Here is a 21,079-nt window from a genome sequence, read left to right as displayed (position 1 = left end):
GGCTGGCTGTGTGGTTTTCATTAGCTCCTGCCTCTAGGAACCCTGCAGCTCTGGGCTGTCTGATTCCTGGAACCCAGTCTGAAACTGTGGGAGGATACTTGCATTTGAATAATTAATGTCTTTGACTTACAAATTATCTGCACAGCTTGGGGAAGCTAAAAACCTTTTGCAGAACCTGACAACATGACAACATGCCTTATAGGTCACAGTAACACCCAGCAAGAGGAAAAGAAATCATTCAAAATCAAGCTCTGGGAACAAGAGGTCCAAGACCCAGGCAAACACCGAGGAGGAGGCTGCAGTTAATCCCAAAAAATCCAGTCATGTGGAGGATGACCCAGCTCCTGATAAACCAAGAACATCAAACCAATCGGCCAAGGAAGCAACTCCTGAGCAGGGAGCTGAAGGGATACAGAAGAATGGAGAGCAGTTTCCCAAGGGGCAAAGCAACAGAAGATCCAGTCAGATGACAGGGGAACAGAAAAGCCAGGAGCAGGACAACAACGTGGTTACCTTGACCCCTGTGAAGAACTCCAAGCGCAAGGTACGTCCTTGAGCCGCCTTGGGACTGGCTTTGGGCCTCTTGGTTTAGAGTGGGAGGAGCTGCCTTCAGGTTTCTTCAGAGCTCTGCACAGCTTGGAGCTCATGGTTGGCCAAATAAATTGTGAGTTTTGGTTTGGTTTTTTTTTTTGTCATTGTTTTAAATCTCTCAGAGGCATCAAGGCAGAGAAGGAACCCCCCCGGGAGACCCCAGTGGATCCCCTCTGGGGATGGATGGACCAGCGCTCCGAGGTGGTGCACTGAAAACCTGTGCTTAGAAATGGACTGGCAAGCCTTGCTCTCAACTCAGGGGCTGCATGGGGAAAGGTGTTTCCCCCTCAGCTCGGGCCAGTGGGGATCTAAAGGGTTTTCCACGTTTCTCTGCTGTAGGAAATGGGGTTCTCTGCTGGGGTCTGCTGGGCACATCTTTGCTAAACAGTTCCCTGCTGCTTTAGGAGTCTTGAGCATTGTGGCACCTCAGTCTCTCCTGTTCTCCATAGCACAGACGGGCTGAAAAATACTTGAGTTTAACTCAGATCGCTGTGTTCAGCAGAGGGTTCTGTCAAGGCAGTCACAGGCAAACCATGTCAGGGGAATGAATTTTCTAAATGTGGATGGTTTATTGTAGGAGGATGTCAGTGCAGAACCACTGCATTTTCTTCAGTGTCACAGTAAAGGCAACAGCCGTGAGGATTTTAAAACGCAGCTCTGGTCCTGTGTCTTCGAGCCAGTGCTAGACTCTGGAGCCAGGAAAGGTGAGCTCTTAAAAAGGTTTGCAGGATTCCCAGAACCACCTGGCTCTGGAATCCCAGCGGACTCCATGCCTTAGACCCCTGCTCCTTCAAGCTGTAGTCTCCGTTGTCAGGAAGAGACTTGCTTACATATTTCTCCTTTGACTTTGAAAACAGGAGACTGGGAGAGCACCAGGCAGTGATAAGCTGCAGTCTTCGTGTGTTATCCCTGCACCTGGGAACTTCTCACCCATTTTTTTCCTCTTTCAGATCCCATTGTGAGCTCCTCCAGAACCGTGGCAACCTGTGGAGGGGAATCTGTCTGTCTGATTGATTGTGAGACAGGGACAGTGCTGAAAAAGTATAAAGTGGCTACAGAGGTGGGTTGGGAGTGGGAAGGATAAGCATTGAATGAGAATAGCAGAATCTGTAATGATTAGAATGCCACAATCTGTAATAATTACAGTCTGTGATAATACATATAACAAAGAGGTCTGAAAGTGTTAGTATGGACAGGTGTTAAGATGAAGATAGACAGTAAAAATTGCTTGCTTATCCTTTTAGCCTGGTTTGGGTTTATTTTTTTATTAGTTTAGGAGATTAGCCTGCCAGTCCTCACACAGGTGTGGCTGGCTGCTGAGCCTGCTTGACAGCACAGAGGAATAAACATCCTCTTTCTGTAGTTTATGTTCTTCTGAGAGCTGTTTTGAGTTTTGATGCTCCATCTTAAATAGTCGTGTCATTCCACCTGAGTAGCACTTGTGACAGTTGTCCTTTCTCTGAGCTAACAGCCACCACCCTGCTGGCTGCTCTCTGGTCTCTCTCACCCCAGCCTTGTTTTCCTTGTGTCCCAGGAGTTCTTCAGTGTTGCATGGACAACCCTCACAATGGTGATCAGCGACAGCCGCAAGAAAGCTCACAACATCCTGGCAGCTGCAGGGAGGAGAGGCATTGTCAAACTGATCCACGTGGCAGCTGACTTCTGCTATGGGGAGATAAAGGCTCACAAAAAGCCCATTGCTACTGTCTGCTTCAGCCCAACCCAGGAGACCCACCTCTTCAGTAAGTCTGCCTCAGAATCCCTGGTTTCAGTTCTGATGTGGAAAAGTCAGGGCTTCCTCAACAAGGGGAATCATCACCAGGGCAAGCAGGGACGCAGGAACAAAAGGCACGGACAGGCATTAGGGAGAGAACATTGTGACTCTCCTGTGGCAGCAATCTCCAGCAGGAGCAGCTTGTTTTAGCCAGAGCCTGCCTCTTTAGCTGAGGTGCAGCAGCTCCTGTTTCTCCCTTGGTGGCTCTCAGGGTGGCTGTCACGCACTCGTTAGCCACAAACAAGCCCAGTAGTGGATCTGTTCCACAGGGATGAGTAAGAAGAATGGCAGAGCAGGCAGCTGGGAGCCAGGCAGTGGCAGGGCTCTCCTCCAGCACAGCAGCCTATTATGGGCTGTTTGGTTTCATTTTATCCAACAATGTGCTTAATTGACTTTGATTTTTTTAATGTGAGTTCTATGCCTCGACAGATTTCTATTCAGGTCCTGATGTCAGGGAGAGCTTTGCCACACACAGGGCCCACAGAGGCTGTGGCTCACGGACTGGTAATGAACCATCATGTTACAAATTGCAACTGCATTGTCAGGCTGTACAGTGAGCTGGTACAGAGCCATTCAGGCCACACCTGCACCCCACAGCTCATTGTTTCTCTTTCCTACAATTGCCCACATCCTGGAGTGGTTAAAGTGCTACGTGAACCATTAAAAGTGGATTTTTATTTTTTTTTAGAATAGGGGATACTTTTCAAGAAGAAGCTCAGGAGTGCCAAAAGCAGAAGCAGAGGAAAGGATAAGGAGGGTGGTGGAAGGGATAAGGAGGTTGGTAGCACAGCCATATAATGCTGTGGACAGCAAGACTCGTTATAGTTCATAGAAAAATTTAGAGTAATTAATGGGGGGATTCTTTGCATCCTTTTTGAGGAGGGGACACCAACAAACTCTGAATTTGAGGGTTGCCATCTGATGAAGGTCCAGGTTACTCAGAGTAATCTGTTAGAACTGTTTCTGCTTCCAGTGTATCAGCTTGGTGACATGTTCCTCACCCTTTGTGAGTGCCTTCCTTTCCCAGTGGGAGCTGCTGTGGATGTGAACACAGTAAGCCATGGATATGTGCAATAAAGTGATGTCTGCCTGAAAGTAGAGGTTGGAATTCATATTTTAGGTTCCACTAGGAGCCCTGACCAGAAATGAGCTCAGAGGGCCACTAACTAAAGACCTTGTGAAGCCACAACTCAGTAATGGACAGCAGGAAACAAACTGTTTTATCTGCCCCTCTTAGAGCACAGGATAAGAACACTGAGAGCTGACTGTGCGTGTGTGACAATGTCTGGGAGTGCTGGGCCAGGAGCCTCAGGGACTGCTGCTGTGCTTCAGTAAGCTCTCTGGAGCCTCAGAGGGTGACTGTGACTCAGGCAGAATTGCCAGCTAGCATGAGAAGAGCCAGATGAGCAGCAGTGTCACTACCTGCTTCTCTTCTGTGTCCCACAGCTGCATCCTATGACAAGCGAATTGCACTCTGGGATATTGGGATTCCAGACTGTGACTACAATTTCAAAGCAAGGTAAAGGTTCAAAAACCAGATGTGGCCAGTCCAAGAGCCTGTAAGTATCACATCACAGCACCACTTAACTGTTTGTTCTCTGCATTTTTTTTTAGCCAGCTGCTGGTGCTGGAAACGGCCTCTATCCCCCTACGGATTGCCCTGGTCCCCACCTGCCCAGAGCAGTACCTGCTGGCAGGCTGTGAAGATGGCTGTTTTGCCTGGAACATAAAACTGGATAAGGGACAAAAAAGCAGGTGAGAACCACAAGCTGGGGGTGTGCATTTGCTTTCCAGAACAAGAAGGGATAGTCCTAGCAAAGGCTTGATTTCTAACTGAGGAGGTCTGAGCAAAAGCAGCACATCTTACCAAACTTAAAACATCCTCCCCTTCCCAGAGTGGCCAGAAAAAATAGGAGCACGATGCTCAAGGACTGTGCAGAGCTTGTATTAAAGCTGCAGGCGTTGCAGGCTGCTTTGCAGGAAGGCTGGCAGGAGTGTAATCCAATACCCCAAAACCTGAGGGCGTGCCATCTCCAGGTAGTGTAACGGAGTGTAAACTTTTGGATCGATTTCCAGGCTCACGGTGAGGCCTCCCCTGCTCCTGGTACGTGAGGTAACCCAGGAAACTGGGACCCCGTGGGAGCTCAGGACAAAATTATGAGGAAGAAGCAAGTAAAGTCATGCCCTGCTGACAAATATCCTGATGCTGATGGAGTGCAGCAATCTCTTGAGCAAACAGGCTTCTGCTGTACTAGTAAACCCAAGGGACCAAGAGGGTAAACTCAACTGGGAATTCACCTGAGCTTGGCAAGAGACTCACTAACACACGGATTTCCTTCTGGGCTCTGCAGCCAGGTGCCCTTTCACTGCTGGCTGTTCAGGACTTGGCTGATTTCACCCTTCCCCCCTGCTCTAGGCCTTTTGAAGCCATATTCCAGTTTCCTGGTGAGGAAAGCATGACAACATCTCACAGGGTTGACGGTTTGGCTTTTCTCAACGATGATGTTGTTGGTGAGTATAAACACAACAGCACAATCCCACAAACAGTGGGGCACTTCAGCATGTGCAGGGTGAAGCCAGCATGACAAGCAGAGAGGGGCTGAAAGGGGTGTGACAACCTCTTTAGCTTTTGGGGGGCTGCACAGGATGGAGTTGTCTCCCAGAGTCACTTGTCTTTCCCCAAAACGTGGCCTAGAATGCAAACCCATGCTTGGACAGGACAGAAATCAGCTGGACACATCTCTGAGAGCACACATGGCCAAGCAGTGCCAGTGTGGAAGGGGGGAGAGTCTCTTTCTGCTCAAGGGCTGGTGGCAACAGTATTTTTTTCAGGGGAACTGGGGGTTTCTCATCATGGCCTGGCTCTTTCTGAACAGCTTATGCTTGTTCTGCAGCTCAGGAACATAAGCATAGCACTGAAAATCTCTCTGCCACTTCCAATTATCCTGAAATAAGGCAAAGTAGGTGCAAACAGTTGCTGCTGGATCAGATCCCATGGCTTGAAATCCATATTCTGGATGGAGCACCTCTGTGTCAATGCACTTCCCAGCAGCTGCCACAGCCTTTCTCTTCCTTTCTTCCCTAGTTTCCAAGAGCTCCAAACCAGGATGCATATACTTGTGGAGCTGGAGCAAGTCTTTTGATGCCAAGGGAAAAGGATGCCAACGGACAATGTCTGCAGTTATTCTGGCTGAGCTGGAGTGGTCCACGACAGACATGTCCTACCTGACACTCAGCACCTGCCCAGGTAGGAGCACTCCTTTCCTGGGTAATCTCTGCCCAGGTGTCCGTGGCTCTCCTTTGATCCGTGGGAGCAGCCTGGAGCTGGAGGCAGGGGCCTGGATTTCAGAGCCCAGCCGAGAGCTCTGCTCTCCCCCCTGCAGCGCTGCAGTGCAGCTCCAGCACCGGCTGGGTGGAAATAACAGCAGTAACAAATATTTACAGCTGCACCTTCTGCCTGACAAGTGGGGACAGTCGAGGCTGGGGAGTCTTTCTTGCACAGGTTTCAAAGCACAGAGCTCGGGGCTGGGATGCTGAGTGCATCTGTGGGCAGGGGTGTCACACACTGGGCAGCTGGGTTTGGAGACTAACGAGGAACAAGCGAACCTGATCCAGTCAGCACTTCCCAAAACCAGTCTAAAAGAAGTCAGGAGAAATCCCAAAGCATTTAGCACTAGCTTTTCTACGCTAAAGAGAGCTGGTTTATCTTCAAATGAATTCTTTCAGAGTAAGGTAGATTCCTATTGTTGTGCCAGTAAGTGAATTTTGCTGAAATATGGCACCCTCCATTGGGATCCTGCAGCTATCCTGTACAGCAGAAGACTCCCAGCTCCACACTCATTTCCCAGCTTTGTCTTCTGCTCTCACAGCAAAAGAGTACGTGTTCTGTGGGGATGAGAAGGGCAGTGTGTGGATGTACAACCTCTCCAACTACACCACGGCCTGGGGCTCTCCGAAGGGAAAGCGCTTGGAGCGGAGGATCTCTCCCACACAGGTAGGGCTGAGCTGCTCCCTGCTCCTCCCTTCCACCCGGGGCAGCTGATCCCAGGCTCCTGAGCAGGCCTGTCCCAGAACATGCCTTCTGTTTCCACACCTGACCCTCACAAATAATTAAAAGCAATCTCCAGAGTGTGGCCAAGGCCATTCACTGGGAAAGGAATGAGGAGCTGCACAGCATGTCACCCCCTGCAGCTCTTCCTAAAACAGCCCTAAAAAAGTGGTGAGGAGCACAAAAGCACAGCTGTGCAGGCACCACATCCCCAGGGAGGGAGGGAAGCCAGAGTGAACATTCCCTGGCAGGAAAGGCCTCACTGCTTCCCTGTGCTCACTCACCCTTTTTCTGTCCAGTATTTCCCTCTGGAGACAGTCCTCTTTTGGGCTGGCACTGTTCCCTTGCCTGTCCCTCTGAAAGGACAATCACAAACACTCCAGAGGCTCTCAGCCACTGCCCTGGAGCTACATCAGACTGAGCATTCCATTATTTCTTCCCTGGAAGGGTTATTCAGGTATGGGAGGGGAGTCCCCATCCCTGGAGGTGGCACTCTGAGGCTCTGCTCTGGGTGACAAGGTGCTGCTCAGTCACAGGTTGGACTTGATGCTCTGGGAGGTCTTTTCCAACCTCAGCAATCCTGTGATTCCTCAGGTTTTTTGGAAGTGCACTGCCAAGCCACCAGTCAGTTCCTGTGGGGCTGAGGTGCAGCTGTGCACTAAACCCTGCCCCTTTAGGAATACCCCACAGCTCCAGCAGCCCTCAGGATGTCACGGAATCACAGAATCACAGAATTTCTAGGTTGGAAGAGACCTTTAAGACCATTGAGTCCAACCCATGTTCTAACACCTCAACTAGATCATGGCACCAAGTGCCACATCCAGGCTTTTTTTAAACACATCCCGGGACGGTGACTCCACCACCTCCCTGGGCAGATGATTCCAGTATTTGCCCACTCTTTCTGTGAAAAACTTCCTCCTTAATTCCAGCCTGGATCTCCCTTGGCGCAGCTTGAGACTGCGTCCTCTTGTTCTGTGTGTTGTTGCCCGGAGAAAGAGAGCGACCCCAGCTCAGCACAGCCCCCCTTCAGGAGGCTGAAGAGAGTGATAAGGTCCCCTCGGAGTCTCCTTTTCTCCAGGCTGAACACCCCCAGCTCTCTCAGTCATTCTTCACACAGCTCGTGTTCCGAGCCCAAGCCGTGTGTCCACATCCTCACCCCTGTGCTCTCCCACAGATCCTCGCGTGGCTCAATCCTCCCAGCTCTCAGTCATTCTCCACATGGCTCGTGTTCCCAGCCCAAGCCGTGTGTCCCCATCCCTGTGCTCTCCCACAGATCCTCGCGTGGCTAAACCCTCCCAGCTCTCTCTGTCATTCTCCACACGGCTCGTGTTCCCAGCCCAAGCCGTGTGTCCCCATCCCTGTGCTCTCCCACAGATCCTCGCGTGGCCGGAGCTGCGGGTGAACGGGGAGCAGCCCCCCGAGATCCTGGTGAACAACGTGGTGGCAGACCCTGCCTTCACCTACCTTGTCGTGCTGACCAGTGTGAACATCACAGCCATCTGGAAGAAGTCCTAGTCCCCTGTGCCACAGCTCCCCCCCGTGCTTTGACCTAGTGCAGTATTAGTGACTGTCCCCATGTGCCCATGAACGTTTTCTAGAGCAGCTTTATGTGCCAGATGGAGAGAAAAAAACAAAACAAACAAGGTAAGAGTTTGTTAAAGTCATCAGTTCATTGTAAACATCCGGTTTCTTTTACTGTAAGTTTTCACAATTTGTGCATTTGTTTTGTAGAAATGACACTTAATAAAACAAAATACCAGTTCAGCTGGCAGTGCCTGGAGTTTTTGGCAGGAAAAGCAGAGAGTTCATCTACAGCTGAGCAGCTTCTCATGCTGGAATCCTCCCCACAGCAACCTCCCCAACAGCCCAGGACAAATATTTGCCCTAAGGCTCCAATTAGAAAACTAAAAATCACTTTAATGACCTATCCACCAAATCCAACCCGACATTTATCCTCTTGGCAAAGTGCCTGTCTGCTATGAAAAAAAAAACCAAACCAAAATTCAAAATATTGCTGTCAAAAATTAAACAGCAGTGGGACAAGGGAGAAAATATTTGCCATGAGTGGAGGTTTGAGTATTTCATCCAGTAACAAACACGTCATTGTGCCTCGGAAGTAACAGCCTGCTCCACTTCACTCAATTCCTTCTTGTTTGTCCTTAATAGCAACCTGTAAGGCAGAAGCAAAAACACACATGCTTAGACAGGAGCTGCTGCTGAGCTGGAGTTTGATCACCCCTGACTCTGCCATGAATCACAGCAACCCACAGCGGAAATCTCTGCAGCACCCAGAGAATTAATGCTGCAGTTAAAATCAAAGTTTATTTACAAATCAGTGCCTTTGCCCAGCACATCAGAGGTACCACCTCAGCCACAGCCTCCCTGATTCAGCACTCAGGGGCTCAATCAATAAATAAACTCAGCAGGAGGGAGGAGAAGTGAACATACAGGCCCAGAGTTTTGTCAGGAGAAGTGAAAAAAAAGAAAATAAAAAGACAAGCAGCCAGGCTTTGACAGCAGCAGAACAACACAAGGAGGGTAGCTTGAAATAATTACTAATTATTTATTCAATACATTAATCTAATGATAAATTAATTTAATTATTAATATGTAATAATTATGAACTATAACTATTATTATAATTATTTTTATTTTAAAATATATTTTATTTAATAATTATTATTCTACTTAATTATTTTATTATTACATTATTACTAATGTAATAATAAAATAATTTAATATAGATTAAATGATAATATTTCATAACAAAATAATTTAATACAGATTAATTGCTAATATTTCATACTTGATTTATTTAATTGAATTTAACGTAATGATTTATTAATTTAATTCGTACACCTCAAACCCAGCAGCTCTGAGACACACGCCAGGGTTAGAGGAAGGCCGAGCAGTGTTAGGAGAAGCATCCCTCACCCTGAACCTCTCCTCCAGGAGGGAGAGCTCGCTGATCAGGTCTGTGATGGCATTGGTGAACGCCTCCTGCGGGCTGTAATCCGGCGTGGTTTGCACTCGGATGATGATTTTATGTTCCAGGGGGTGTGGGACCTTGTACCCCGCGAACAGCACCTGCGGGTCCTTGAGCAGCTGCCTGGAGCGCAATAAAACAAACCCCGAACAGTGAAGGGCAGGGAAGGGCGGGACAGCCCCAAACCCGCCCCGAAATCTCTCCCGCCTCAACTCACGACTTGATGATGTTCCCGAGCGTGTGGTCCTCCTTGTTGATGGTGAACAGGCAGGCGTTGGGCACCTTGGTGTCCTTGTTGATGGTGATCCTGGGGATTGCGGGATACAGGGATGTCAGCGACCCAGGGCCTGCGGGGAAAGGCCCGGGCTCCCCCCACCCCCAGCTCCCCGCGCTCTGATTAGGGTTTCATTAGCCGCCCCCCGCGTTTAACTAGCCGTCCCCGGCTCTCCCCTCACTTTTTCTCGCCCTCGAAGAGCAGGAAGGACTCGAAGGCCGGAGGCGCGTTCATCCCGCCGTTGCTATGGCGGCCGCCGCTTCGCTTCCGCTACGTCACTTCCGCCCTCTCGGCGCTCCCCGCGGCCCCACAGCGTCCCCAGGCGGGCGGGAGGAGCCGCTGCGGGCAATGGCGCCAGCGGGAGCGGGGACGGCGGCGCTGGGACACGGACACGGACACGGACACGGACACGGACACGGACACGGACACGGGCGGCTCCCGCCTCAGAGCCACCGCTGCGGCCAGGGCCGGGCCGGGAGGAGAACACGCACCAGTGACACCACCAGCGGTGTCCCCGCTGGAGCCACCACCGCGGTGCCCAGCTGGCACCAGCAGGACCGTGGCAGAGAGTCCAGGGCTGCCGCCACTGCCAGCAGCCGGCCACCGGCAGAGCCAGCAGTGATGGTACCGACAGAATCACCGGCAGCAGGGCCATCAGAAATGGCACCAGCAGCGACATCAAGCCATGGCAGCAGTGCCACCATCAGTAACATCACCCGGAGAACCCCCAGTGCTGTCATCAGTGATGCCCCCAGAAATGGCACCAGCAGGCCGCTAAGAGATGTCCCCGGTGTGAGTGACACCAGCGGCAGCAGCAGGGCGCTGGCAGTGCCCAGCCCGTCCCCATGCCCAGCAGACACACGGACAGGCGGCAGGGTACAAAGTGCCTTTATTGCCGTTGCGGGAGCGGCCGGGCCCTCACGTCTGCGGCTGCAGCAGGGCCGGGGCCGCGGCCTGCGGGGGCTGCGCAGCGTCTGCGGGACAGGGCGGCGACAGTGACACCCCGCAGCTCCCCTGGGTCACCCCCGCCACCACAGCCCCTGTGGCCCCTGGGGACAGCTCCCAGCCGGACCCCCGAGCCCGCACCCGCACCCACCTTCCCCGCGGGGGCCGCTCTGGGCGAGCTCCGGCTGCAGCAGCTCCCGGTACTTGTCCCTGCGGAGAGCGGGAGGAGAGGGACGGGCCCCTGGCAGGAGGGGAAGGGGCCGCGGGGCCGTGCGGGGGTCCCGGGGCTGGGGCTCACCTGAGGGTGCCCCGGAGGCCCTGCAGGTGCTGGAAGAGGCGCTGCGCCTCCACCGTGGGCTCCAGAGGGTCACTCCAGTCCTGCAGGGTGACGCCGTGCCGGGTCCGGTCGCATCCCAGCCCTGCGGGACAGCAGGGTCACCGTACCTGGGGACACCCCGGCAGCCCCCGGGGCCGCCTCCCTGTACCTGTCCTGTCGCGCTGGTGGCAGCAGCTCCACTTGTCCCCGCGGAAGACGCCGGGGTGGTAGGAGCGGAGCACTCGGGGGTTGTTGCCGCACACCTTGCGCAGGGCCGACAGCCACTGGTTCAGCTCGTTGACACACTGCGGGGTCGGGGACACTCAGCGGGACCCCGGGCGGTGCCACCGCGCGGGCTGTGCCACCGCACGGACTGTCCCCGCCGCACCTTGCACTGCAGGTAGGCCGTCTCCTGCTGCCCGCCCGTGGCCAGGTAGACCACCTGCATGACGTGGGAGCTGCCGAAGCTCTTCTCCTCCACCTTCTCGGCCGCCAGGATGTCGCCCAGAGCGATGGCACCGATACGCTGATGGAGGGGACACACACACGGGGGGGTCAGCGCCACCCCGCTGCCGCCCCCCGCCCCCCCAGCACGGCCGTACCTCCGCTGCGGGGCTCTTGCCGAAGCTCAGGGACTCCCCGGTGAGGCAGAAGTGGAGTTTCTTGCCGGCGGCAGCAGCGAGCAGCGGCCCCTTGCCCCGTGTTTTGTGCACGAGGAGCAGCCCCTCCTTCAGCACGGCCGGCGGGGGCCGCCCCTCGCCCTCCTCCTCGCCCTGGTCCTCCTCCGTGCCCACCAGGCGGGTGATGAAGTCCCTCATGCGGGCGGTGCCCTGCTGCAGGGCGGGCAGCAGCGGCGACAGCCACGTCTCCTTGGCGCGCCCGGCCGCCGGCTCCATGTTCCCGACCAGCTGGATGGCCTGGGGAGCCCGGCAGTGGCAGCGTCACCCCCAGGAGACCCGGCTGGCCCCAGCAAGAAGCGGCCGGGCACCGCAAAGGCCAGCCCCGGTGTCCCCTGTCGCACCTTGGCCAGCAGCAGCAGCGTGCGGCTGGTCCGCGCGTCCGCGTGTGCGGCCCGCAGCTGGAACAGCTTGGGGGTCATCACGGCCGGCGAGAAGAAGCGCAGGCACAGGAAGCTGGTGACAGCCACAAATTTGGCGTGCTGTGACCACCGAGGGGGTGGGGAACACACGTGAGGGTCTCTCCCAGCGTGGGACAACCCCACAAACAGCGAGGCACCGGTGGCCGGGGCTGCTGCTTGCCCAAGAGGGGACCCCGCTGAGCACAGCTGGGGACGGCGCCCAGAGAGCGCTGTCCCCCGGGGATGTCCCTGTTTGACCCCGCGCCATCCCGACCTGGTGCTGCGGGAAGCGCTCCCCGACGCGCTGGAAGAGCTGGCGGAAGGCGGCGCGGATCAGGGGGGGACACGCCGGGGCCGACCTGACGATGGCGTCCAGGAGCTCGCCCAGGTAGGACTGGAGGTGCTGTCGGCCCTGCTCGATCACCTCGCTCTCCGTCTGCACCCGGTGCAGCCCCGAGCACCTGCGGGCACCTCCAGTGTCACCCCCAGCGCTGGGGCCACCCCTGCCATGCCGCCCCACGAGCCCCTTACCCGACATCTCTGATCTCCACCTTGCCCGGGTCCAGCTCCACGTATTTCTTCTCCTCGAACACTCGGGTGATGGTGGGGCCCAGGACAAAGTGCAGGTATGGCATCCCTGTCACCTGCCGAGGAACCACACAGGGGACAGGGATGGGCCGCAGATTTGGCACCCGACACCCCCGGGGGGTCGCCCAGTGGATTTTCTCCAGCCTCCCACCCCCAGGGGAAGGGACAAGCACAGCAGCCCTCCCAGTTCTTCCCCTGGGAGCAGCCCAGGGCCGGGATGACCTGGGAGGAGCAGGTTTTGGGTGGTGTGGCACCTTGAGGAAGGACTCCATGGACTTTGAGGCCAGAGAGTTGCTCCGGAACAGAGTGTTGGGCTCGCCTGCAAAACACGAGAGGGTCCATGGCCTGGGGGACAGCCACAGGTCACCCCTGGGCAGCTGCAGTCATGGGGGTCATTCCCAGAGGCTGTGCCCTGCCCCCCTGGCCATTCCATGGGGGTCATGGGGATTTGCTAACCTCAGACCACCTGCTCCTCCACCAGCCTCAGCCCACGAACTGCTGGCATGAGCCCAACAGATTCCACAATGTGATGGCTGAGCCTCAACCATCACTCCCAAAATATCCCCCCAAAGGGCCCTGGAGGTTTTGCAGCCCCAGGAGATGATAAGGAAGCCTCCAGGTCTACTCCCCATTCCAGCCTTACAGGGCTTGGCCAGCTCCAGCTCAAAGAGCAGGTCCAGGAACTCCTTGACCAGCCCCTGGCCCAGGAAGAGTTTGACCAAGTTGATGGCGACCTCCTGCCGGCACTCGGCCGTGGTGGTTTCATCCAGGAGGGTGACCAGGTGCACTTGGCCATCCTGCAGGGAAGGGGCACCATGACGTGGCAGCCCGAGGCAGGCAGACACCACGGCACAGAGCTGGGAAATGGGGGTGCTCCAGCGGGGCTGGGCACGGACCCCTCACCTGGCGCCCCGACTTCACCTCCTGGCACAGGAGCTGCACCAGGGGCTGGTAGCAGTGGGAGGGAAGAACCGTCTCGTCCCGAAGCTTCACCTGCAGCTGCAGCGAGCCCAGGCTGCCCCGGCGCCTGCAGGAGCACGGGGAGGGTGGGTGGGTGGAGGGATGGAGGGATGGATGGATGGATGGATGGATGGATGGATGGATGGATGGATGGATGGAGGGATGGAGGGATGGATGGAGGGATGGAGGGATACTTCACCAAGCAGCAGGTGGCCCAACACCCCAGGCTACCCTTCCAAAGTGATGATGCTTCCCAGGAAAACCCCCCTCCCCAATGCCCCTGAGGGCACTGGGACCACCCCCAGCACACCCCAGCACCCTGTGCCAAAACTCACTCGTCGTCTGTCGGCTTGGACTTGTCTGGCCACAGCCTGAACCACCCCTCCTCCTGCCCCGCCGCCTCCAGCCCCTGGATGCTGAACACCACCTGGGAGGGGAAGGCAGGAGCGGGCTGGGTGTGCAGCTGGGCAGGACCCCGGCAACACTGAAAGGGTTTGGGGCTCACCTTGCCCAGGAAGTCGTTCCTGCCGACGAGGTCCCAGTCCCACACCTCCACGCAGAGCTTCTCCCCGGCGGGCTCGGCCAGCTCGAACTCGAAGGCCTCGTTCCAGCGAGGGTAACAGGATTTCTTGACCACCTGCAAAGGCAACAGCTTTGTCCCTCTTGCTGGGTGGGTCTGTCCCTGAGGGACACCAAGCTGGGGATGCTGGGGGACAGGGATGGCTCTGGCCTTCCCCGTGGGTTGATTCCTCCTGCAGCCCTGGCAGGCTGGCACGGCTGAAGCACTCACGGTGCTCTCCTGTGTCTTCCCGTTGTAGCGCAGGCGGACAAAGGGGTCGGAGGCACCATTCCGGTCCTTCCTGGCCAAATCCCTGCCAAGAAGAGGGAGAATTTACCAGCAACCTCCCAAAATACCTAAGGCACCCGTGTCACGCCCTCCCCTCTCAGGGAATCTCAAGATATTTGTCCCAAAGACCTGCAAATGAGGTAGACCCTGCCCCAGCACCCCCAGCACCGACTGGGTGATGAGGAGGGTGCTCTGAACCCAAAGGACTTGATGCACCAGGGAAACTGAGTCACGGAGCAGCTTGGACTCAGCACCCACATCCCAGCTGCACACAGCCCCCGTCACCCTCGTGTCCCCTCTCACCTGGCCTCCAGCACGGAGCAGCGCAGCCGCCGGCTGCCCTGGCTGCCCAGAACCTCCACCCGCAGGTGGATCTCCCCCTGCACCTCCTCATCGGGGTCCACCTCGCTGAGGCTCATCCAGCCGCTGTATCCTGTGGGAAAAGGGGGGATCCCCACAATGGGGTCATTGGGGAACCCCTCGGGACCAGCTTGTCCAAGGGGTGGGAGATGGATCCCTCCTGGGACCCCCCAGCCACCTTTCCCCTACCCTTGGGGTGCTCTGCCAGCATGTCCCGGGTGATGCAGACCTTCCCAATGATGTCATCACGGCTGGAAAACAAAAGTGGGAAGCAGGACACGGCATGGGATTGGTGCCCAGGTAGGACAGCCCTCACTTTGGGGGATCCTGGACTGGAGCCACCATGGTGTGTCTGTCCCCATGGAGCACATCAGCCACGCTCTGCTGCCAGCTGGACAATATCCTTGGGAGATAACTCCACCCATCTGCATCCCAAAGGCCAGGGCAGCGTGGCCAGCTGTGGATTCTCTGGTGTCAGCACCAGGCTGAGCATGCAGGGAGCCAAAGCCACCAGCAGAGTCCCCAGAGGCCCTGCCCCCAGCACACCTGAGGGCATCCTCGTCCATGACGTAGATGGAGATGCTGTGGAAGCCAGGCTGGAGCTGCACCTCGTATTCCTCCCCCCAGAACGGGGACAGCGTCTTCCACACCGTGGCAGTCCTGTGGGGCACGTGGCACTGGTGACACGGGGGACAGGGCTCCCTCTCAGGGGTACTCCCCAGCCCTGGGACCTTCCCAGCTTTTGGGGACACATGGCTGGGGGAAGCACCCAGAGTTTGGAACCCGGCTGGGGCAGGGGCGAGTCTCTGTCCCTGTCCTTGTCCTGTCTTGTAGGGCTGGCATGACACAGGGGTGGGGTGTAGGGGAGGGGGGCCATGAGCTGTTAGACACTGCCGTGTCTGCAGGAGCACCTCAGCCCAAAGCAGGCAATAATAATGAATGATAAATAATATTAAATAATGATCTTAACAATAATCGTAACAATAATGTGCCTGCAGCAGACGGAGACACCTGCCAGGAACAAGGTTTGGGGCTCCAGCAGTTTTAGGGAACAGCCAGGCAGCTGGGCCACCCACCTGATGATGGCCTCATCGTCGATCTTCACGATGCAGTATGGGTCACTGCTCCCCGTGCTAGAAGGACCAGGGACAGCTCTGTCAGTGCCACCAGCCACAGCCTGGCCACCACCCAGCCCACAGGACTCTCATGGCCATGGGTGACCAAAGCCTCCAGCCCTGAGAGCCCCCACAGAACGGGGACCTGGCAGAGACCAAGCCCTGAGGGTGATGCTGGGGAGCAGAGGCTGCCAGAGCCTTCCTGGGATGGACTTGGCCACAGCTGCCAGCACAGGGTGACCCCGGCTTGGCTCCCAGAGTGGGGACACTCCTCCCTGAGCGTGTCCGGCCGCTGTGTCCTACTGCTGCCAGAAGTGGCTTTTCCTCTTCCACGCAGGAAGGCAAGGAGCAAACAAACCCCACCCTTTCCCCGAAACAGCTTCAGGCACCTGCAGCCCAATTTCACACACCGGGAGTGAGGCCACAGCAGCGTCCTCCAACCCCAGGGTGTCCCCAGACCCCCAACACTCCCACAGGGATGGGGACAGCCCTAGGGACACCCCCAGGGATGCAGAGGCTGTGAAGGGCAGCCACCACCATGCTTTGACCATGCTTCCTCCCTGGGGACAACCCAAGTCACCCTTGCCAAAAAATAATCACAGTTTTACAGTTCATTGTCCTGCTTCATCAGAAACAGGGTCAGGGGTGAGGACTCCAGCCAGGGACAGAGGAGCCAGGAGCTGGGGGGTGGCCAAGGTCATGGAAAGGTTGTGGCTCCCATCCCACTGGCACAGAGCAGCTTGGAGCATGGAGAACTCATCACCACCGAGCCCAGAGGCACTGTCAGGCAGTGTCCCGGGGAAAGGGAGGGTGCACAGGTGGGGGGACCCCAAGCATCGAGTGATTTCCACATCCCAAATATAGGGAGGCTGAGAGGCAGCTACTGGGAGGATTGAAAGGGTTTTGGGGACAACTGAAAGAATCTGGGGGAATCCAAAGGGGTTTTGGAGGGACTGAAGGAGATGGAGGGGACTGAAAGGGTTTTGGGGGAATTCAAAAGAGGTTGGAGGTAACAGAAATGGTTTTGAGGAGGATTGAAAGGGTCCTTGGGGGGAATCAGAAGGTGGTTTGGGGGAATCAAAAGGGGTTGGTGGGAACTGAAAGTGTTTTGGGGAAATCAAAAGGAGTTAGAAGGGATTTAAAGGGTTTTGAGGGGGACTGAAAAGGGTTTTGGGGGATTCAAAAGAGGTTGGAGGGGACTTAAAGGGTTTTGAAGGGGACTGAAAGGGGTTTTGGGGGATTGAAAAGGGGTTGGCGAGTTCTGAAATGGTTTTGAGGAGGATTGAAAGGGTTCTTGTGGGGAATCAGAAGGTGCTTTGGGGGATTCAAAAGGGGTGGGAGGGGACTGAAAGGGTTTTGAAGGGGACTGAAAACGATTTTGGGGGATTCAGAAGGGATGAGATGGGACTGAAAGGGTTTTGAGGGGACTGAAAGGGGTTTTGAGGGGACTGAAAACGATTTTGGGGGATTCAGAAGGGATGAGATGGGACTGAAAGGGTTTTGAGGGGACTGAAAGGGGTTTTGGGGGATTAAAAAGAGGTTGGAGGGGACTGAAAGGGTTTGGGAGGCTCCCTGCCCTGCCAACACTGCAGCAGGGATTTCTCCGGGCTGTGACCCCGGGTAGCACAGTCACCCCGGTTCCCGGCGGGGCCGGGGCGCAGCAGGTCGCCGGGAGCCGCTCCCGCTCCGTTCAGCCCTGCCAGGGGGGTTCGCAGGGAGCCGCTCCCGCTCCGATCAGCCCTGCCAGGGTGGTTCGCAGGGAGCCGCTCCCGCTCCATGCCAGCCCTGCCAGGGGGGTTCGCAGGGAGCCGCTCCCGCTCGGTCCGGCGGAGCCCCGCGCTGCATTTGCCGCCCATCGTGCCAAGCCCCGGCAGCGGGCAGCGGGACGGGAACGGCTCCAGCCGCGCCCGGCAACGCGCGGCGAAGCCCCGACCCAGCGCGGGGACACCCGGCACGGCCAGGGCGTTTTCCAGGGATTCGCAGCCAGCACGGGCAGGATCCGCCCGCGGAGGTGCCCGAGCCGCCGCGCAGCCTCTGGGGACAGGTGAGGAGCAATCCCCGCGTCCCCTCCCGGGATGTCGCCGGGGGTTGGTGGCGCTGCGGTGGGTGCGGGGCTGGCCCGGGCACCGCTGGGTGCGGGAAGCAGCTGGAAAGGGGAAGGGCTTTGGAAAGAGGAAATGAGCCCGGGCAGGATGGGGAAAGGGGGAAGGAACCCGCAGCCGCCCCTCGGGCAGCAGAGCCGCGCAGGGAGGGAATTAAAGATTAACTGGTGCGCTGATCTGCCCTGGGGGTGGTGGGAATAAGCAAATAAAAATGGAAATAAAAAGTGGAACTGAAAATGAAAGGGGGAAAATGGAATGATAAATTGAAGTGGAATAGAATTTTTAAAAAAATAGAATTTTAAAAAAATCAAGGAAAATTAAAGTAAAATAAAAAATAGAAATAAAAAAGGAAAGCAAAATTAAAATTGAATGAAAAATGTAAAATATAACTTTAAAAATAGAAGAAAAATAGAAGAAAAATAGAAGAAAAATAGAAGAAAAATAGAAGAAAATTTTTTAAAATAATAAAAAAGAATAAAAAATAAAATAAAAAATAAAACAATAAAATAAAACAATAAAATAAAATAATAAAATAAAACAATAAAATAATAAAATAAAACAATAAAATAAAACAATAAAATAAAGCAAGGAATAATAAGTGAAGAAATTAACAATAAAGAAGTGGAAAAAAGGGAAAAAAGGCAAATAAAAAAGAATTTTAAAAAATAATGAAATAAAAAGGTAAAAAGTGAAAATACTGAAATAAAAATAGAATAGATTTGAATAAATTAAAGATTAAAAATTAATTGCGTTATTTATTATCCCAACCTTCAAAGAATCCAATAAAATAAATAAATAATAAACCAGAAATTCAAATAGAAGAAATTAAATGTCACATTAAAAAATCAATACTAAATAAAGGAAATGAAAATATTTAAAACCATTCAAAAAAAAATCTGGCAGATCCTTTTCCTTGCTTTCCTGGGATAAAGACCAGGGGAACATTTGGCAGCCTCAGCTGGGGGGGCTCCCGTAACTCTCTGAGCCAAATCCTGGGGGATCTGGGGGTTCTCCCCGGGGATCTGGAGGTGATTCTGGGAGATCTGGGGGTTCCCCCGGGGATCTGGAGGTGATCCTGGGGGATCTGGGGGTTCCCCCGGGGACTTGGGGGTGATCCTGGGGGATCTGGGGGTTCCCCCCGGGGATTTGGGGGTGATCCTGGGGGATCTGGGGGTTCCCCCGGGGATTTGGGGGTGATCCTGGGGGATCTGGGGGTTCCCCCCGGGATTTTGGGGTGATCCTGGGGGATCTGGGGGTTCCCCCGGGGATTTGGGGGTGATCCTGGGGGTTCCCCCCAGGGATTTGGGGGTGATCCTGGGGGATCTGGAGGTTCCCCCCGGGATTTGGGGGTGATCCTGGGGTTCCCCCCGGGATTTGGGGGTGATCCTGGGGGTTCCCCCCGGGGATTTGGGGGTGATCCTGGGGGATCTGGGGGTTCCCCCCGGGGATTTGGGGGTGATCCTGGGGATCTGGGGGGTCCCCTCGGGATCTGGGGGTGCTCCATCACCCCAGGCTGCTGCCGGCAGGGTCCCAGCTGGGGACGCCGCGCGGAGGGAATTCCCCGGAGGAAAGCAGCGATCCCAAAAGCGGTGCCAGGGCAGGGAACCGGATCCCCCGGGGCGCTGCGCAGCGGGGAAGGGGCCGGGGCAGCCACGGCCAAGGTCGCGCTCGGGTTTCCCTCCCCGCTGTCCCGGCCCAGCGCCACGTCCCAAAGGCAGCGGTCCGGAAAGCTGCGGCTCCCCGGCTCCCCCGAAAGGCAGAGCCCGCCCGTGCTGGGTCCAGCCCCGGCGGGGAGCTGTGCCAAGGGATTTAAAAATCAGGCCCTGACACACGGGATTTAAAAAAAGAAAAGAAAAAAAAAAAAAAAAAAGTCATGTTTCTTTCCTTGTTTATCCTCTTTTTCCATGACGGCTGCAGGGATTTTTGCTGGTTTTCCGGCTGCCGAGCGCTCCTCAGCAGCTTCCCGCTGCCGTGGTGGCGGCTGGGGCCACCCCGGGGCTGTCCCTACATCCCGCCCCACAAGGATCAGAGCGATGAGGGGAGCACCGGGATTTTCTGGGAGGGAAATCCCGAGCCAAGGGCTGCCCCCGGACCTCAGCCAGGTGGGATGGAGCCGGGGATGGAGCTGGGGACACAGCACCGGGGCAGCCCCTGCTCCTTTGGGGACAGAGGTACCGGGTCCTGCTGCGCGTCCGGGGGTCCCTGCGAGGGTCCCTCGGTGGTGGGGACAGCCCTGCCCCGTGGCACCCCAGGGGGAGCCCCCAGAGTGGGAGCGCTGCTTGGGGTACCCAAAACACTGCATCCCACAGCCCGGGGGGAAACCTCAACCCCATCCCGGGGGGTGTCCCCAAATCACAGCCCTGCTGAGGGGGCCCCCAGAGCGCTAAGTACTGCTGGGGGCACACAAAAATGTCCTGAAGGGAACCCCCCGAGCCAGGGGGACCCCAAAACCGCACTGGGGGAACCCCCAAAGCAAGGAAACAGCAAAACCATCCTGGAGGAAACCCCAAAGCAAGGGGAATTCCAAAGCCACCCTATGGGGAACCTCCAAAGTAGATGCACGGCTGGGGGAGTACCCCAAATCTACCCTGAAGGGAACCCCCAAAGTAAACACACTGCTGGGGGGACCCTAAAGCCGCCCTGGGGGGAATCCTCAATGCGGGGCGACTGCAAAGCCATCCTGGAGGGAACACCCCGAGGGGTGACACCCCAAAAGGGGATCCTAAACCCACCTGGGGGTGAGCCCCTAAACCTCATGCATGGCTGGGGGTCCCCCAAACCATTCTGGGCAAGCCCCCAAAGCAGGGAGGAGGCTCTGAGGCCACCCCGCGGGTGGTGTCCCCATCGGGGACCTGTTGGGGGGACACCCCGCACCACCCCTGCGAAAGCGGCGAGTCCCTCGGGATGCCGCCGCCCCGAACCCCTCTCGGCCGCCGCGGGGGCACTCACATGTCCTTGGCGGGCAGGTTCCTGCCCTCCACGATGCGGATGGAGAGGGCGCTGCGCCGGGCCATGGCGGGCGGGCAGCGGAGCCGAGCGGCGCCGAGCGCGGCCTCGAACCCGCGGCCCCGAGCGCAGCGCCCATGTGCGGAGCG

At 56.1% G+C, this 21,079-nt stretch overlaps 3 protein-coding genes across 9 annotated transcripts in view; 1 reads left to right on the top strand and 2 right to left on the bottom strand.

Moving 5' to 3' along the window:
• Nucleotides 1–8,177, top strand: part of LRWD1 (leucine rich repeats and WD repeat domain containing 1) — a 16,647-nt gene extending 8,470 nt beyond the window's left edge. For both annotated transcript variants that reach the window (XM_038158131.1, XM_038158130.1), the window contains exons 7-16: nucleotides 203–544; nucleotides 1,169–1,295; nucleotides 1,542–1,651; nucleotides 2,126–2,333; nucleotides 3,812–3,884; nucleotides 3,980–4,120; nucleotides 4,782–4,876; nucleotides 5,451–5,612; nucleotides 6,235–6,359; nucleotides 7,788–8,177. In XM_038158131.1, coding sequence (XP_038014059.1) covers nucleotides 203–544; nucleotides 1,169–1,295; nucleotides 1,542–1,651; nucleotides 2,126–2,333; nucleotides 3,812–3,884; nucleotides 3,980–4,120; nucleotides 4,782–4,876; nucleotides 5,451–5,612; nucleotides 6,235–6,359; nucleotides 7,788–7,928 — 1,524 coding nt within the window. In that variant the 3' untranslated portion in view covers nucleotides 7,929–8,177. The remainder of the gene's footprint in view (nucleotides 1–202; nucleotides 545–1,168; nucleotides 1,296–1,541; nucleotides 1,652–2,125; nucleotides 2,334–3,811; nucleotides 3,885–3,979; nucleotides 4,121–4,781; nucleotides 4,877–5,450; nucleotides 5,613–6,234; nucleotides 6,360–7,787) is intronic.
• On the bottom strand, nucleotides 8,065–9,988 carry LOC119709858 (DNA-directed RNA polymerase II subunit RPB11-a). Its single transcript, XM_038158134.1, has 4 exons — nucleotides 9,855–9,988; nucleotides 9,617–9,706; nucleotides 9,348–9,522; nucleotides 8,065–8,583 (listed from the first exon to the last, which is right to left on the bottom strand). Exons 1-4 carry the CDS (start codon nucleotides 9,905–9,907, stop codon nucleotides 8,548–8,550), a joined length of 354 nt encoding a protein of 117 aa, XP_038014062.1. The 5' UTR covers nucleotides 9,908–9,988; the 3' UTR covers nucleotides 8,065–8,547.
• On the bottom strand, nucleotides 8,065–21,079 carry LOC119709854 (ras GTPase-activating protein 4-like). Of its 6 annotated transcripts, XM_038158127.1 has the most exons (23): nucleotides 20,934–21,079; nucleotides 15,844–15,900; nucleotides 15,314–15,427; nucleotides 14,957–15,018; nucleotides 14,711–14,840; nucleotides 14,351–14,432; nucleotides 14,066–14,197; nucleotides 13,896–13,987; nucleotides 13,504–13,627; nucleotides 13,244–13,397; nucleotides 12,855–12,919; nucleotides 12,544–12,656; nucleotides 12,287–12,473; nucleotides 11,956–12,093; nucleotides 11,537–11,851; nucleotides 11,323–11,460; nucleotides 11,104–11,239; nucleotides 10,917–11,037; nucleotides 10,770–10,828; nucleotides 9,855–10,128; nucleotides 9,617–9,706; nucleotides 9,348–9,522; nucleotides 8,065–8,583 (listed from the first exon to the last, which is right to left on the bottom strand). In XM_038158127.1, exons 1-20 carry the CDS (start codon nucleotides 20,996–20,998, stop codon nucleotides 9,944–9,946), a joined length of 2,469 nt encoding a protein of 822 aa, XP_038014055.1. In that variant the 5' UTR covers nucleotides 20,999–21,079; the 3' UTR covers nucleotides 8,065–8,583; nucleotides 9,348–9,522; nucleotides 9,617–9,706; nucleotides 9,855–9,943. The 6 variants fall into 6 exon arrangements, with proteins under 6 accessions (XP_038014055.1, XP_038014053.1, XP_038014057.1 ...); XM_038158125.1 differs by having other exon boundaries at nucleotides 13,896–14,197; XM_038158129.1 differs by lacking the exons at nucleotides 8,065–8,583; nucleotides 9,348–9,522; nucleotides 9,617–9,706; nucleotides 9,855–10,128 and adding an exon at nucleotides 10,634–10,647 and having other exon boundaries at nucleotides 12,564–12,656; nucleotides 13,896–14,197.

Source organism: Motacilla alba, chromosome 19 (genome assembly GCF_015832195.1).
Source record: "Motacilla alba alba isolate MOTALB_02 chromosome 19, Motacilla_alba_V1.0_pri, whole genome shotgun sequence".
Taxonomy (NCBI): domain Eukaryota; kingdom Metazoa; phylum Chordata; class Aves; order Passeriformes; family Motacillidae; genus Motacilla; species Motacilla alba.
Note: the sequence above shows the minus strand (reverse complement) of the source record. Positions and strands in the feature narration are given on the sequence as shown.